Source organism: Myotis davidii, unplaced genomic scaffold, assembly GCF_000327345.1.
Source record: "Myotis davidii unplaced genomic scaffold, ASM32734v1 scaffold68, whole genome shotgun sequence".
In the NCBI taxonomy this organism is placed as follows: domain Eukaryota; kingdom Metazoa; phylum Chordata; class Mammalia; order Chiroptera; family Vespertilionidae; genus Myotis; species Myotis davidii.
This window is the reverse complement of record NW_006300376.1, coordinates 833,855-850,367: the sequence shown is the minus strand read 5'-3', so window position 1 is coordinate 850,367 and position 16,513 is coordinate 833,855. Positions and strand designations below refer to the sequence as shown.

At 40.4% G+C, this 16,513-nt stretch overlaps 1 protein-coding gene across 1 annotated transcript in view; it reads left to right on the top strand.

The window, feature by feature from the left end:
* Window positions 1–16,513, top strand: part of ARMC2 (armadillo repeat containing 2) — an 89,960-nt gene that overhangs the window by 53,184 nt on the left and 20,263 nt on the right. Inside the window, exons 11-12 of the mRNA XM_015572718.1 lie at window positions 4,469–4,614; window positions 9,176–9,275. Coding sequence (XP_015428204.1) covers window positions 4,469–4,614; window positions 9,176–9,275 — 246 coding nt within the window. The remainder of the gene's footprint in view (window positions 1–4,468; window positions 4,615–9,175; window positions 9,276–16,513) is intronic.

Sequence of the window (16,513 nt, the reverse complement as noted above, 5' to 3'; positions counted from 1 at the left end):
TGGAAGTAATGTGCCAAACAGGCTCCATAGCCAGGCACCAGGCATTATAAGGATTATGAGTCAGTATTACTTTCATATGCATATGCCTTAGCTCCAGTGAAAGGCTGGGGAATTTTTGGTGCTTGTGGTTTCATGTATAGAGAAGCATCTTGTCACTGGTTTCTTTTGTCTCAGCCAGGACTGTACTAATCATTTATGAGACAATATGAAACTTCTTGGGTTACCACAGCGGCTCTGACTTTGGCACATATGTGGCCTCAGTTAGGCACAAATCCAAAAACTGAATGTGCTTTCATGAATAGAGGGAGATGGTTTTGCTGAGGTTGGAAAATGGTGTGGCTTTGGTCTTAAATCACTTGACACTGTTCGTGGTCTCTGGCTGTCCTGTTTATTCTGCCACATCATCAGCGGGAAGTGAACCATTTTGCCGTTGGCAGCTGAGATAAAGCTCGAGGGATTTTTGGTTATGGGTATTCCAGATGATTGAGAAAATAAAATGCTTTTAGAGACAGCCAAATGGAGTGAGGGGGACAACAGACAGGGAGTCAGAGGCTGAGATGCCCACCTACCTAGTCACTGGTGGGGCTTCAGTTTCCTCATCTGAAAAGTGAGGCTCATCCTACCTTTCTGTTGGCCTCCTGGGGTTGGTTTAGGGAGCAACTGAGATCAAGCGCATGAGCTAGCTTTATAAACCATAAAGTAGCTGCTCAAATCCTTTTCATAATAGCATTCAAAGTGTAAAAAGAAATAAAACCGAATCTTGATGCTAATTTTGGTAGAGGAAGAAAAATACCTTTCAAACTATTAATGGTACAATTTTCAATTGCATCATGTTCCAAAGATTTCTTTGAAAGCTGTTTTTTTAAAATCGGGAAAATATTTCTTCAGCCAACAATGGCATGATTGATGGCAAAGTTCCCTTGCTAGCCACAAAGCCTTTTGAACTTCTGATGCACCAAAACAGGAGTTCTGTGGTTGCCTGTGATCTGGCTCCTCTGACCTGGGGCAGCTCTGATGGCTGAATGCCTCCTGGGGCAGAATCTGGTGAGTTTCCTAGGGCCTGGGGACGCTGACAGGTAAATGGTACAAAGGGAAGAGAGGGGTCATCTACTGGGAAATGAGCAGTATACGGGAGCTCAGGGGAGCCACCAAGCCCTCCCTACTTGTGTCCATCCAGTGCGTAGAGAATGCTGGGAACTGGACCACATCTGCTGGGCCTGTGTTGTCTTTCATATAAGTCCACTGATCTAAATTGGCGGGGGTGGGGGTGGGGGGGACGGACCTTCATTTTTAAGATTTCTTGTGTTTTTCGAAGGTTTTTCAATTAATCATTGCAAACATAATTTGAAATTGAGAATAAAGTACCTACCATCCATTTGAAAATAATAGATGCCAAATCTTTTGCCTTCTAGTTTTGTTGTGTTAAAATGCTTGTTTGAGCCTCTATAAATCATCTAATCGTGTCTCAATATAATTTTTCTTTATAAAATGGGGCTCCCCATGTTGACTGCATAGTGAGAACTTGAGGCTCAACTAATTCAATGTGAGATAGGACAGCTTTGCCAAGCTCACCAGGCATTTTACCTGGACATTCTGATTTTTGGGGGGTGGGGTGGCAATGCTAGGACCAGTTATGTCCAGGAATCTGGAGAAATACAGAGAGAAGTAACTGCCTCAGAAAAAAAGCAAGCAGCATGAAGTTGTAGAGAGTAGCTCAGTCATTTTCCAGCAGTAGATTAGTCACCAGAATTACACTGGAATGTTTTTTCCTGGATATATACCAAAAATGCCAGTCCCCTTTTGTCCCAGACATCATCTGATAACTTCTACTAAAGAAGAGCACTTAACATTTTATTAATCCTCTTTCTGGATTGTCAATTCCACATTCTTCTCTTTTTTCTTCCCCTCACTGGTTGCCTTCTGACTCAGTATAGCTGTCCCAAGGGGCTGCTCATTAAGACATGGAGGGGGGGAAAAATCGAAACTCATGTGTTTCAGTTTGCTACATCTTGATGAGTAGCTAAGAGGTTGGGAATTGTTCCAGTTAGGAAGCTAACCAAGCATCTAACTCTTCCTTCTATTTTTTTTATATAAAGTATTTGAGATGGTTTAAAAGATTATATACAATAAAATAGGCAAGTGCATAATCAAGTAAGAGTCCAGAATATTATGAATTAGAATAAAAAGTTAAGAAAGAAACGGATACATTTTTCTAAGCATAAAGCTTGGACTCTGGTGAACTCCTGCAGGCCCAGTGGGTGGGCTTTCCTGGAGCTGGAAGCCAAGACTGCTACAGAGCACACGGCTCATTAATGATTTCCGCAAATTTATCTCTGTTAAAAGTTGGACCGAGGTTGAGAGTTAAGTGGGTTGACTTGGAATGCGCCTCTACTGTTACCACAGTATTTAGCTAGCCTCTCCCACTGATCTTTTTACATTTTTCCCAGAAAAAGCCACTTGACTGGGCTCAGCACTCACCCCATACCCACACCGGCAGTGAGACTGGTGGCTCACAGCCAGCCTCTCAAAATGCGGGGCCTTCAGGCCTGCATCTGCCCGGTGACCTCTTCCTAACCCTCCTCCCCCCCAGGGTGCAGACTCTGGTTTGCCACCAGCCTCTGCTAATCCAGGCGCTCTCTTGCCAGAGGCTCCTTAAAGGAGAAATGCCTCTCTTTCTGTCTCCCTGGTCCCTTCATCTCCCTCCCTCCCCCACTTTCTGTCTTTATCCCCCTCTGCTCTTTCTCCTTTTGTGTTTCATCCAGCCAGCTTTTCGTGGGCATGTTTGTTGTCCTCTGAGTAGAAAGAGGAACAAGAAATGGTTTGTGCCCTAGAGGAGCTCATCATGGGAGAAGGTACATGAAACAAGTAGCTATGATTTTGTGATAGGTGAGATGTGGGTGTGAACAGGATGGTTTGTTAACCTGGAAGAGGATGTGATCAACCACTGATACATCTTCATGGGGAAGTGAGCTTCAGGTTGGTCCAGAAAATGAGCTGGAGGTGAGCAGACTGGAGAAAGGGCGTGGAGTGTGATGGAGGAAGACATTCTGGGCAGAGGCTTGGAACTGTGACATGACGAGGGCATTGTGTATGGTGCAGAGTCTAAATGGTGGGGAGGAGGAGGACAAAGAGGACTAGGAGGAGGGGGAGGAGGAGGAGGAGGAGGAGGAGGAGGAGGAGGAGGAAGAGGAAGAGGAGGAGGAGATGATGATGGGCCTGGAGAGGTGAACTGTAGAGAGTGAAGCGCCTTTAGAATGTGGACTTTGACCAATAGGCCACCAGAAGTCAGAGGAGGTCTTTGAACAGGGAAGGTTGGCTCGAGCTGCTCCCTCTGGGAGACACTGTGGGGAGATGAACCTGACAAGGCAGAGATGGGAAGGAGCCTAATCAGTGAGCTGTAGAGATGAAGTAGGAAAGAGATGAATTGGCTTAAACTGAACCAGTGACCCGGTGATGGAGAGAAGAGGTAGACCAGATGACTATTTGGGTGTGACAAGAGAAAGAGGAGTGCTTCTATCATATAACTAGGAGGAGATTTGGGACTTGAATCTCCATCATTTGACTCTGAGACCAGTGATCTCTCTTCTGCATTTTGGATGTGAAGTCCCACAACAAAGGTAGGGATGAAACCCAGTATTCTTGAGCTGTTGTTAGGTAATTGGCACCTGCAACGCCATTCCCACATCTCATCTCATTGAATCCTCACAACTTCATGGCAATTATTACCACCCCCACTTTACCGATGAGAAAAAAAATGTGCTCTGGGGGGTTAACTAACTAACCCAAGCTAATGAGTGGAGGGGCTGGAACTTGGCCAGGCCATCCAACTCCTGATCTGACTCTCTTAACTAGTAACCTGACTGTACTATTGTATAAGGACAAATCACAGTGCGTATTAAACTTATTAGATAACAACTATGTTAGCTTTATGGATTTACTAACTTGTTCTCTTCTCTACTTTTAGACAAAGGCTAAAGTAGATAGCTCTCCTGAACCTTTTTTACAAAAATAAGACAAAGGTTCAAAAAATCAATACTTGCCTCTTAGAAGAGAATGAATGAAACTAACAGCTTTAAATATTCTTTGGCCACAGCATTCCTTGGTGCTACTTATAAAACTATGAGACAAGACGTTTCTTATTGGTGGAACTGATATGGCACGTTGCAGAGTCACTAAAGATCTTATTTCTGTTGACAAACTCAGATGATGACTTCTGTTACCCTGGGGCTTTGGTATATTAATTAATTATTAACATGAATATTTCATTCTTTACCTTTGAACCACTGCTGGCTTTCTTTGTATTCATTTCTTGGTTTTCTTTTTATTCTATTTGTGCCTAGGCCCACATTCTCTAGTGGGAGATGCATAACAAATATAATGAAACTTATGGGATGGATTGTGCTGTGCTTATTAGTGTTGCTATATTTTCCAGTTTTTTAAAAAAGCCACAAACATGCTTTTATCCTAGATGACTGCTACTCTGAGAAACTTGGTTGATTCACCCCTAGCAAGAAGTAAGTTGCTGAGCATCGGCGCCCTGGCCCAGCTCTGCAGGGTGATGGGACAGTACATGAGTGACAAGGATGTCTGCACCAATATTGCCAGAATATTCAGGTAGGTAGACTGAGCAACAAGGTAGCCTTACAAAAATGCCAATGCTTGGATTTCAGGTTATCCTTAATATTTGTATGTGTGGCTTGCAAGGAATCCTATTTTTGCTTCTTACTTCACCTAGCAGCAAAGCTAAATCTAATGGCCCAAGTTTAGAATAAATGATTTACTAGTAAATCCATGACTCCATTTCCTACGTACTTCTAATATGATTCTAAACCCATTGATTCTAAGTCACTTTAGTTCTTTGGTGAGTTGTGAGTTATCCTCGTGTCCTTACAAAGCAGACAAAACAAACAAAGATTTCCGGTAGTTTATTGGAGATGAAGAACTATTTCCAAAAACATGGCAAACTTTCCGAGATACTTGGAAACAATGCTTTTGTAATCTTTTAAGGGTTTTAACTCCATAAGGAGATCATTGCTGAGAAAGTCTGATCTGACAACTTGTAATAGAAGTTTTATTTCTGTTGTTTGGCTGAACTTTGGTTCACACATAAACTGGTCGTGTTCGCACTGTACTGCAGAACTGGTGATCACCTGAATCCAGGTTGCCTCAAAGCACGATGTCAAATTTCAGAACCGTCTTTAAAGTATGCATCTATTCTTCCTCCTCACTGCCCTTTGCCGGTGTTTTTACATAATGATCCTTCTCAAGAGACCTGGCCCTTTCTTGAACTCTAGTACTGTGGTGGTTTTCAAAAATAGAAAACTTCCTGAAGACTGAGTTGGTGATTGACCCCAGGTTGGGAATGGGACATCGGACTTGACCTCGTAGCACTGCACTTTCCTGAGCTTTGTTCTGGGCACTTACAACTCCCATTGAGAAGCACTGTACTGGCAATGGTCACGTTATTTTTGTGTATGGTGGCACCTGGGGATCCAATTTCATTTTTCTTCCAGATGAATAGTCAACTGTCCCAGCACCTTTAATCAACGACACCATCTTTTTTTCCCACTGATTTTAAATGTCTAGTCAATCAAACACAAGGTTCCACACACTTGTAGGTCTGTTTCTGCGCATTCATTTGGTCTATTCTCAGACCAGCAGACAGTGTTTTACTATTACAGATTTCATTTGCCTGGCTATAAGATGAATCCATCACTTCTTTTCTCCTTTAAAGTCCAAATTCTTCTCTTCTCTTCCTTATGAATTGGAGAATCAGCCTAAGGTCCATGATAGGACCTTTGGGGTTATTCGCGGACCTACACTGAGTATGTAGAGTAATTGGGGTGGGAGGGGGAAGATTGACATCTTTATGATACTGAGTCTTTCATCCATAAACATTTATGATGTCTTCTTTTCCTTTATATCTTTCAATAACATTTCATAATTTTCTCTGGAAGTATTTTGCACATCTTTTGTTAGATTTATTTCTTCATAACTTTTGCTGTGATTATGAATGTAATCTTTTAAAAAGTTGTTTTCTAATAGGTTGTTGCTGGTATATGTGAATAGTATTGATATTTGATTATTAGGTATCCATGGATCTTGATGAATTTTAGATGTAAGAGTTTATCTATAGATTCTCTTGGAGGATAATGTTTTCCCATTTATTACAACTCTTCTTCCATCTCCCCACCTCTTTCTTCTCAGATTGCTTAGGATGCCCCATACAAAGTTGTGAGAGTGTTTGACCTAGTGCCTTTATCCTGACTTTAAAGGAAATATTTTTATGGTTTTACCAGTTAAAAATAGTATTTGTTGTAGGTTTTTATAGATACCCTTTAGAAGGCTAAGGAAAATTTTTGTCTATGAAGGGCTGTTAAATTTTCTTTTTTTTTTTTTGCTTTTATTTTTTTTTCAGTTGAAATGTACTCTGTTAAATTTTCTTAAATGCTTGTCCTGAATCTATGTTGTGTGGTTTTTCTTTTTTAAAATTTTAATGTTGTAGATTACATTAATAGATTTTTTTCATGTTAAACCATTATATTTTGCTAGGTTTAGTTCACTAACATGTAGTTTAGGATTTTTCATCTATGGTCATGAGTTAAATTGACCTGTACTTTTCATTTGTCATATTGGCCTTATCTGGTTTTCATGTCAGGTTTACACGAACCTCATAAAACAAGGTGGAAAGTATTTGGGGTTTTTTTCTTTTTTAGAAGAATTTGGGGAAATTAAACTTATCTTTTTCTTGAAAAGCTTATAGAACTTGCTTGAGAAGCTATTTTATCCTTGTGTGTATGTGTGAATATTGTTGACTACTGAGTCACTTTCTCTATTGGTCAAGTACCTAACCACATTTCCAATTACTCTTTGTGTCAATTTAAAAAAAAATTTTTTTCCTATGAATTTGTCTATTTTAATCTAAGTTGGCCTTATCTGGTTTTCATGTCAGGTTTACACTAACCTCATAAAACAAGTTGAAAAGTATTTGGGGTTTTTTTTATTTTCTAGAAGAATTTCTGAAAATTAAACTTATTAATTTTCAAGAAAATTAAACTATTCTTGAAAAGCTTATAGAACTTGCTTGAGAAGCTATTTTATCTTTGTGTGTATGTGTGAATATTGTTGACTACTGAGTCACTTTCTGTATTGGTCAAGTACCTAACCACATTTCCAATTACTCTTTGTGTCAATTTAAAAAAAAATTTTTTTCCTATGAATTTGTCTATTTTAATCTAAGTTTTGGGTCAAAGAAACATGAAAATAAAAAAGCACTTAGATACATTACAAATACTACAAAATACTACCACTCAACATTTTTGGGATATTGTCCCAAAGATCCTCTTATCCATCTCTAATTATGTCCTTTTTAATTTATTTTACTTGTTTAACAAATACTTGATAGTGCCTACTACATGCCAGGCAATAGTCTAAGTACTTGCCAACTACTAATTGATTTACTCCTTATAACAACTTTAAAAGATAGAAACTGTAGTTCTTATCCTCATTTTACATGTGGAAATCGAGGCGTAGAGGGGTTTGGTAGCTCTTCCAGGGCCACACAGCTGGTAATTCACAGAGTTGCAGTTCAAACCAGCTAGTCTAGCTCTAGAGGTCATACATTTCACCACTATTTACACTGCCTCTTTATTGTTAATATTGATTTTCATTCCTAATATTATTTATGATGTTTCTCTTTTTTTATCAGTCTTTCCAATTTTTTACCAGTGTTTTGCAGAACCGATAGATTTATTGATCCACCCTACTGCATATTTATTTTCGTTCTTATTACTTCTGTTCTCATCCTTATTCATCCATTTTATCTACTTTCCTTGGGTATATTTTTCTTTTAACTGTTTTAGTTAGAAACTCAATTCTTGTCTTTTCAACCTTTTCAGGCTTTGTTTGCTTTCCTAACTACTGCTTTAGTTACATAACACAACAATGTTAGTTGGTAGTATTTTGTAGTATTTATAGTGTATCTAAGTGCTTTTTTTATTTTCATGTTTCTTTGACCCAAAAGTTACGTGTTTTTAACTTTCCCAAAGTGTGTTTTTAATGGATTTTAAATATTGATTTCTAATTTTATTTCACTGACCAGAGACTATGATCTGTGAGATACCGATTCTCAAAAAATGTACTGAGACTTGTTAATGGCCTGGTACATGGTCAAGTTTTTAAAATAGTAATGATGTTTTACCTATTAATCTATCAATTAATGAGAAATTTGTGAATATCTCCCAATTTGATATAAGTTTGTCAGTATTGCCTTGTTGGTTTTGTTTGTTTGCATGCTTGCTTGCTTTAGAAAATTTGAAGCTATTCTTAAGGATTTTTGTCTTCTGGTTCATGTTGCCTGATATTAGTATACCCCTAACAGCCTAGTGTGCACCCCTAGCATAGTGGTCGGCAAACTCATTAGTCAACAGAGCCAAATATCAACAGTACAACGATTGAAATTTCTTTTGAGAGCCACATTTTTTTAAACTTAAACTATATAGGTAGGTACATTGTTATTAACCTACCTATATAGTTTAAGTACTGTTGAAATTTGGCACCTCCCCTGCGCTGCGGATCCCACAGCCCGCCTGTGCCGTGTCTTCCGTCGCCCGACCGACCGACACCCCCTTCTTCTAACGCCACTTCTTCAAAATAGACTCGCCCAGGCTGAAAACCGACCTCTGCGCATGGGCCACGAAGTTTCAATCGCACTGTACGTGCACGCCCGCACGTGGTATTTTGTGGAAGAGCCACACTCAAGGGGCCAAAGAGCCGTATGTGGCTCACGAGCCACGGTTTGCTGACCACGGCCCTAGCACATTTGCTGCTGGTGGGGTCCCAGGGGATTCACTGATTGGTATCCAACCAGATTTTGTCTAAATTTCCTGGACCATGATTTTGTGGGTTGTGAAAATTTACACTGTATGCATGTGTTACAGGCTTCAGGTCTCTGTTTATCCAAGAACGTTTTTTGTTTCCCCACTCCATGCCCCCAGAGCCTACAGCAGACAGCAAACCTCCCGGGCCTCTCTGGACTGGTGTGCGGACTATTTCTAGACTCTCTTCATGCACTGGGCAATGCTTTGAAGATCTGCATTTAAAGTGACACAATGTGTACTTGAATTTTATAGAAAAACAACGTTTATTTTTATTTTCCCATTTGGCATTTCTGCAGCAAACTTACTCCTTACCGTGACTGCTGTATTGCCTTGGCCAACTATTCCGGATGCTACGCCTTGTTTTTGAATCTGATAAACAAATATCAGAAGAAGCAGGTCAGTTCTTCGTGCATTTATTTCTTCAGTGTGTCTTTGTATCGGTGTATTCATGTAAGCTCATGTTGAATGACTTGATGTTTTAAATGTAAAGGTTTCTGTTAGAAACTTCCATTCGATGTGTAATGGGCTGTCCCCCATGAGGCAAAGAGTTGGGGAGGGAGTAGTTTGAGGCAGAAAAAGCCTCAATAAAATGTCCATGTGGTAGGAGGATTCCTGATTCAGGGAGGGGGTGGGTGGACTACCACAGCTTTGTTCTTCCCCTACATGAGAATCACCATGGAGTGAGGTGCGGGTGCACTGGTTATTTCCAGACCCCACCCCAAGCCTACTGAGTCAGATGGGTGGAGAGGGGCCTGGCCATCTGCTAATCAACAAAAACTATAGGGACTTCTGATGTAAATTGAAGTTTGGGATATCCCTACACTTGGCATACTCTAAAAAGTCGTCTGGCACTGAAATTCTCTATTTCTTTGACCTTATATTTAGAAAACAAAATTTCTACGTAAGTATTTAAAGGAAATAATTTGGTTTTAATGAATTGGGCAAAACCATGTCTAGTTGTTTAAAAAAAGGAAGAATTCGCCCAGCTGGCATGGCTCAGTAGTTGAGCAATGACCTATGAACCAGAAGGTCATGGTTTGATTCCTGGTCAGAGCACATGCCAGGGTTGTGAGCTCGATCCCGGGTAGGGGGTGTTCAGGAGGCAACCTATCAAAGATTCTCTCTCATCATTGATGTTTCTATCCTTCTCTCTCTCTCCCTTCCTCTCTGAAATAAAAAAATAAGGAAGAACTCACAAAGACTTCTCCTTAATAAAAATATAGTACTTAGTACAAATATAAATTTATATTATAAGTTTCTCTCTCTCTCCCTTCCTCTCTCTGAAATAAAAAATAAGGAAGAACTCATAAAGACTTCTCCTTAATAAAACTATAGTACTTAGTATAAATATAAATTTATATTATAAGTTTTTGAATAGTCATTAAATGCAGTCCAATTTTATTCACCTTTATAAATGATCAAAGTAACATCAACTCTTTATTGGAGACATTTTATATACATGGTTAATTTTCAAAATCATATAGTAAATTTCATCAGTTAACAATTAAGTTACGTTTATGCTAAGAATATTTGTTATTATATTCACCATATCAAAGCCACTTCACTACATAATTCCTGTTTGCCACAAATATCATTAAGCATATTTTTACTCAGCCAAGTACAGAACTGGGTAAAAATAATGAAAATGATAAAATTTCTCAGATTTTACACTATTATTAATGATTTGTTAAAAGGTTGCAGGTCTCTTTTTGATTATATGAATGACAGAAAAAAATCTATGCTCTTACTATATCATTACTACATTTTAAAGATGATAAAAGCTTGCTTAAAGGGTTAAGTTTTTATTGTTAAAAACTGATTTTCAAATATGCATTTAAGTTTCTGATTTTGAGTATTTGGCTTACAAAGGCTTTCCCTATGTACTTTATATTTTCTCTAAATTACATGCTGTGAAAGATTTCAAGGTGTAAGAATTTGCCTTGTCAATGAATGAGTTTGACTAATTTACCTTAAAGTATTCACAATCTCCTGTTAATGTAAATGTCCATTAAGCATTTATAATTTTAGATTTTGGTACAATATATTATCAGAACTAAAATCTTTGGACAAGTGAATTAATCCCATGAAAAGCTTAGGCACACCTACTGGTTTCTTTTTTAGGGAAAAAACTAAAATGGTAGAAATGCTAAATACTATAGCATTAAAAGTATTATTTTAGATTATAAAAAAGATTTAGTTGTGGATTTTACATTGTAATTTTTTAAAAAATATATTTTATTGATTTTTCACAGAGAGGAAAGGAGAGGGACAGAGAGTCAGAAATATCGATGAGAGAGAAACATCGATCAGCTGCCTCATGCACACCCCCCACACCGGGGATGTGCCTGCAACCAAGGTACATGCCCTTGGCCGGAATCGAACCTGGGACCTTTCAGTCCACAGGCCGACGCTCTATCCACTGAGCCAAACCGGTTAGGGCTATATTGTAATTTTCTGTTGTGGATTTACTTCATGGTCTTTCATGGTAAATTTATGTTATCATCATTCTTTTTTTGCTCTGGTGTTTTGATCAGACATAACTTAGATGATGGTTACTGGAGAAAACCATTTTGCCTTGCACTAGAATTTTCAAATGTGGATGAACGAAAACACTTGTTTTTAACAGTTTGATTTCAAGTTGTCATAACTTATAAAGAAAGAACACCCATCTGTTGAGTAGTGACAAACAGCCTTATGGCATTACTAATAGATACTATTTGTCTCTCTGATTGTAGCTTAGATGAAAGCCATGTTTAATAAATAGACAGACAAAAATTCTGGTATCTTGCCAATATGAGACACTTGATGTGTCAGTATGGGAAGGGTATGCTTTTTCTGGTTCCAGAGACTAAATGGCTTAAATTCTAATTGGCATAAAATTTACCACACTTCTCACTGAACTACTTTTCACCTTCGTCCAATAGTTATCTGCAAAGCAATATTAGTGTTTAAACGCCATATTTTTCTCTATTGATTTACATTATAGTTTTGTGTTTCTATTAAAATTATTTTGATCCAAAGAACAAAGAGCTATGTTTGGTAACATGCTGTTTATTCAGAACCATCAAGGAAATTCATAAAGTATCCCCTTAATCCCCAAACTTATTTCAGTCATTGTGGTGAAAAGCATATTTAAATGTATTACAAAAGACATTAAAAATAACTTAGCCTCAACTTGATGCTCCAGAGGATCTTTGTCTACACTGGGAGCGCGAGTCTATCCACAAGTTTCTTTAAACGTCTGTGTCTTCTTTCTGTAGATTTCTCTCTCCTCCCTTTCTCTTGGTTGTTACCTCTGCCTTTGGTAATGGTTGCCTGCCTTTGGCAATTACGCATTTGCTTGCAATTACCAGGTGGACATCATAACCACATTTGTTAAAAGTAACACCTAAGAAGTCTGAAATAAGATTGAATACAAATAGACCCTTAGTGAGAAGGGCCTAAGAGACTCTGATGAAATTTCCCTGGTTACTTCTCATCCTCAAAAGCAGGTTTATATTTCAAGATGCACCTCTCACATCCCCTTCTCTGGGAAGCCTTTCAAGACCAGCCACTTCTTCTCTCATCAGTGCCTCGTTTTAAAGACTTTCATGCAGCTAGTACACCCAGCTAGTATACCCGGAGCTAGGATCCAAGCAGTATGTCCGTGATGTTAATAACCACATCACTGTGATTAAGAAAAATTATGCAAAACTTAGAGACAGGGTGTGGCCTGGGAGGCTGCATGTCCGGACAAAGTCATGCTGGGGCGCTGTTCCATCGGCAGGGCTTATTCTTGAGGAGAAGGGGTCTGTGTTTAAACTTGCCATTTAGAGCCCATACACCAGGAAGTTACACATTAACCTGTAGATTTCTCTCTGGTAGACAAGATAACCTCCAAAGTTACGGTTTTATTACCCTGTAGGCCAGCGATTTCCAACCTTTTTCATCTCATGGCACACATACACTAATTACTGAAATTCTGCAGCAACACCAAAAACATATATTTTGCTGATTTGATAATAAAAATAGGTATAGTTTTGATTCATTCACACTGGCTATTGTGTTGGCTGTTGTCATTCTTTTATTTGGCAATCTGAGGAAAAAGAGGTCAGTGCCCCTGACCAAAATAAATAGCCAGGTATGTTGCATGTTTTAAACATTCTTGGGGCACACCTGTTGAAAATCGCTACTGTAGGCTATTAGCCAGGTGTGTATCTAACTGAGTAACCTTATCCCACATGCTTTTTAGTGCTTATAAACAACCAGTTCTTTGATTGTTCTTAGAACCAACTTTATCATTGTATTGGATCCTTCATTGATGAGTTAATTTTTTAAATGTGTTAATTTATATCTGTATAAAGATCATGTTGTTGGCTTTCCTAAATTATACTTTGACTTTATACTGTCTTTTACTTGTTCCAAAGAATGTTACCATTTTGAGCCAGCTTTGTTTTGTTTGTTGGTTTTCTTTGTGCAAGAAATAGATGCATAATTTATATTTTCTTCAAAACCAAACTATTTTAGAAGAGCTGGGAAACTTATTCAGGCTACAAGGAAGTTGGTAGGTGTCCCAACTACTTCCTAATATCATTAACCAAAAGCTCCCATAGGTCTTTATAAATACATATTTCTTTTGTGATTCTGCAAGTGGTTATCACTTGTGTAGCTGCCTCACTCACTAGTGGGAGTTCCTAAAGGACAGAGGCCCTGTCTTGATACACCTGAGATGATGCTTGACATTGTAGGCTCATGATACGTGTTTAAAGAATGAATTTTGAGTATGTAAAATGTGTTGAAGTCTGTAAAGTATCATAAAATATTCCTTATAGTACTCTAGTACTTCTTCCATAAATATTTACTTCTCCTTAGTTTGGAGGAGGAAAACATAACCCCCCCACCCCCCACTTTTCCCATTGGTGGGCTGCCTTACACAACAACAAAATAGAAGTGATGGATTTCAAATTACTTCAGATGAGCACGGCACCTTCACATTCCCCTGGACCAGGTGGCCAGTGGAATACGATTTGATCTTCCCCCTTTTCCTAGAAAGAAAATGTATCTCCAGAACTTCTACACCATGATCTGAGTCTATTCGTCTGTGTGGCTGAAAACTTTGCTGCACCTGAGGTTTACGTGAACAGCTGAGGCTTGGGACTGGCCTTTGAAACAGACATGAGCTCTCCGGCAGCCTTTTAAATAGAATGATCGCTTCCTATAACTATTTTTGTTTCAGCTCCAGGAAACGTTTCTGCAACACTAACTGTGGGTTGCAGACATAAACCTCAGAAGCGTTGTAGTCTCCTAATAGACACAGCTACCACCAAGTGAGGAAACAGTCTCTATACCTTATCTTTGTCCTGAGGGCTCAGCATTGCCCATGGCTTAAAAGCCTGAAGACTACATTTGGAATTGGCGGAGATTTCCTTTTCCTGAGACTCACTGTTCAGTTAAATCGTGTTAATGGCCAACTGTATTTTCAAAGAACAGAAACAGAAATCTTAAAAGGAAAGAAACCCCTTTCTAGTAATAAAGTACCTTACACAGGCCTCTTTCAGTGACCGTATCGTCTGGGTGAGGAGCCCGCAGCAGGGCGACCAGCTGCTGCCACAGGGGAAATCTTGCTTGGGACCCAGTGAGCACAGGGCCGCTAGCCACCGGGGAAGTAGACTACCCACTCCCCCAGCTGCTGCTGTTTCCCATGAAAAGAAAAGAGCGTATGCGAGAGAATGCCAAAAGTAACCTTTTTCCTGTTTCTTGACATGCATATTCATCTCGTGTCAAAGTCAAGTCTGACTTCAGTGTATCAGAATGGGTCTTTTCAAAATCTGTATCTAGGAGATTTTCACTTTTCTTTTCTACACATCTGTGTTGTGAGAATGATTAGCATGGAACATAGATGATTCTTACAAATTGATATTATAAAAACAATAGCTATTAAGGTGGTGCAATTTCTAATTCTGTCTTGATTTAAATCAGTGGCTTATCACCAGAGTCACCTGGGGAGCTTTAAAAATACAGGTTCTCAGGCTCCACCCTGGGAGGTTCTGACCCAGGGCTGGGATGGGCCCAGGAACCTGTTTCTAGGAGGCTCCTCCAGGGATTCAAATGAACAGCAGGTTGGGGAGCCTGTGGTATAAATTAAGGTGGTTCCTTAACACATTTTTTTTCTCCAATATTAACAGCAGAAGGCTTTCTACAAAACCTGGAAAGATTCTAAAGTGATTAATCTAATCAGCCACACAGGGTCAGTCTTTCTCTCCAGGCGTGAGGCTGGAAGTGACTCTCACGGAGCAGGAGCCACGTTAGCTGTGCCAGGTGTTGGTGTGCGTTTCCCCAGTCAGTGGTGACAACCACAGGCCTGTTGCCTTTCGGACCGGCAGCCCAGGGGTGCTCTTAGCTAGAGAAAACGGGATGGTGCTGTCCACTGTCCTGTAAATTTTGTCTGCCAGACTGGTGTCAAAACAAGTGGTCCTGGGACCAAACACACTGATAACACTGATAGCGGGTTGATAGCCATCCTAGTGATGAGGCTCAGGTGCTGGTCTGAGTGGGCCGCTCAGGAGAGCTGAGCACAGGGCCCCTCCTGTGGACTCTCACCACCACCTGCCGGAGGGAGAACTCATTAACCTCCCATTGGTTGGATCAGCCATGAGTTGCTGATTTATTAGTGACACAACCACCAACTTTTATTTTAAAACTAGAGGCCTGCTCTTATATCAGTCAGAGGCGAAGCAGATGTACAGTCCTTAGTTCATCCTAGCTTGATGTCTGTGCCGGTGGCCAGAGCTGTTTCATGCCTGAGGCACATAAAAAAAACACACACACAAAAAAAACCCTAGAGGCCTGGTGCACAAAATTCGTGCACAGGTAGGGTCCCTAGGCCTGGCTGGCAATAAGGGTCGATTGGGGTCTTCTGGCTGCTGGCCAGGGCCTTCCTTCATTCTGTGCCGCCCCCTGGTGGTCAGCACACATCATAGCGAGCGAGCGAACTCCCAGTCTCCCAGTCAAACTCCTGAGGGGCACTTTGCATATTAGACTTTTATATATAGACTAGAGGCCTGGTGCACAAAAATTTGTGCACTAGGGGGTAGGGAGTCCGTCAGCCCTGCCTGTGCCCTCTCACAGTCTGGGACCCCTCGGGGGTGACCACTTGCTGGCTTAGACCTGCTCCCAGGGGAATTGGGCCTAAGGTGGCAATCAGACATTCCTTTGGCAGCCCGGCAGCCCTCAGGGGATGTCCACTTGCCAGCGGGGAGCAGGACTAAGCTGCAGTCGAACATCCTTAGCGCTGCTGAGGAGGCAGGAAAGGCTCCCACCACCACCACTGTACTGGGAGCCATCAGCCTGGCTTGTGGCTGAGCAGAGCTCCTCCCTGTGAGAGCGCCCTGACCACCAGAGGGCAGCTCCTGCATTGAGTGCCCCCTGGTAGTCAGAGTGTGTCATAGCTATCGGCCAGTTTTCTGTATGGCTGGTCGACCATTTGGCCAGTTGCTTATGCATTTTTATATATATTAGAGGCCTGGTGCATGAAAATTCATGCACTGGAGGTGGGGGGAGGAATCCCTCAGCTCATCCTGCCCTCTCTCACAGTCCAGGAGCCCTCAGGGGTGGGAGGCAACCCGGTGATCAGGGGAAGGCAACACCCCCATCAT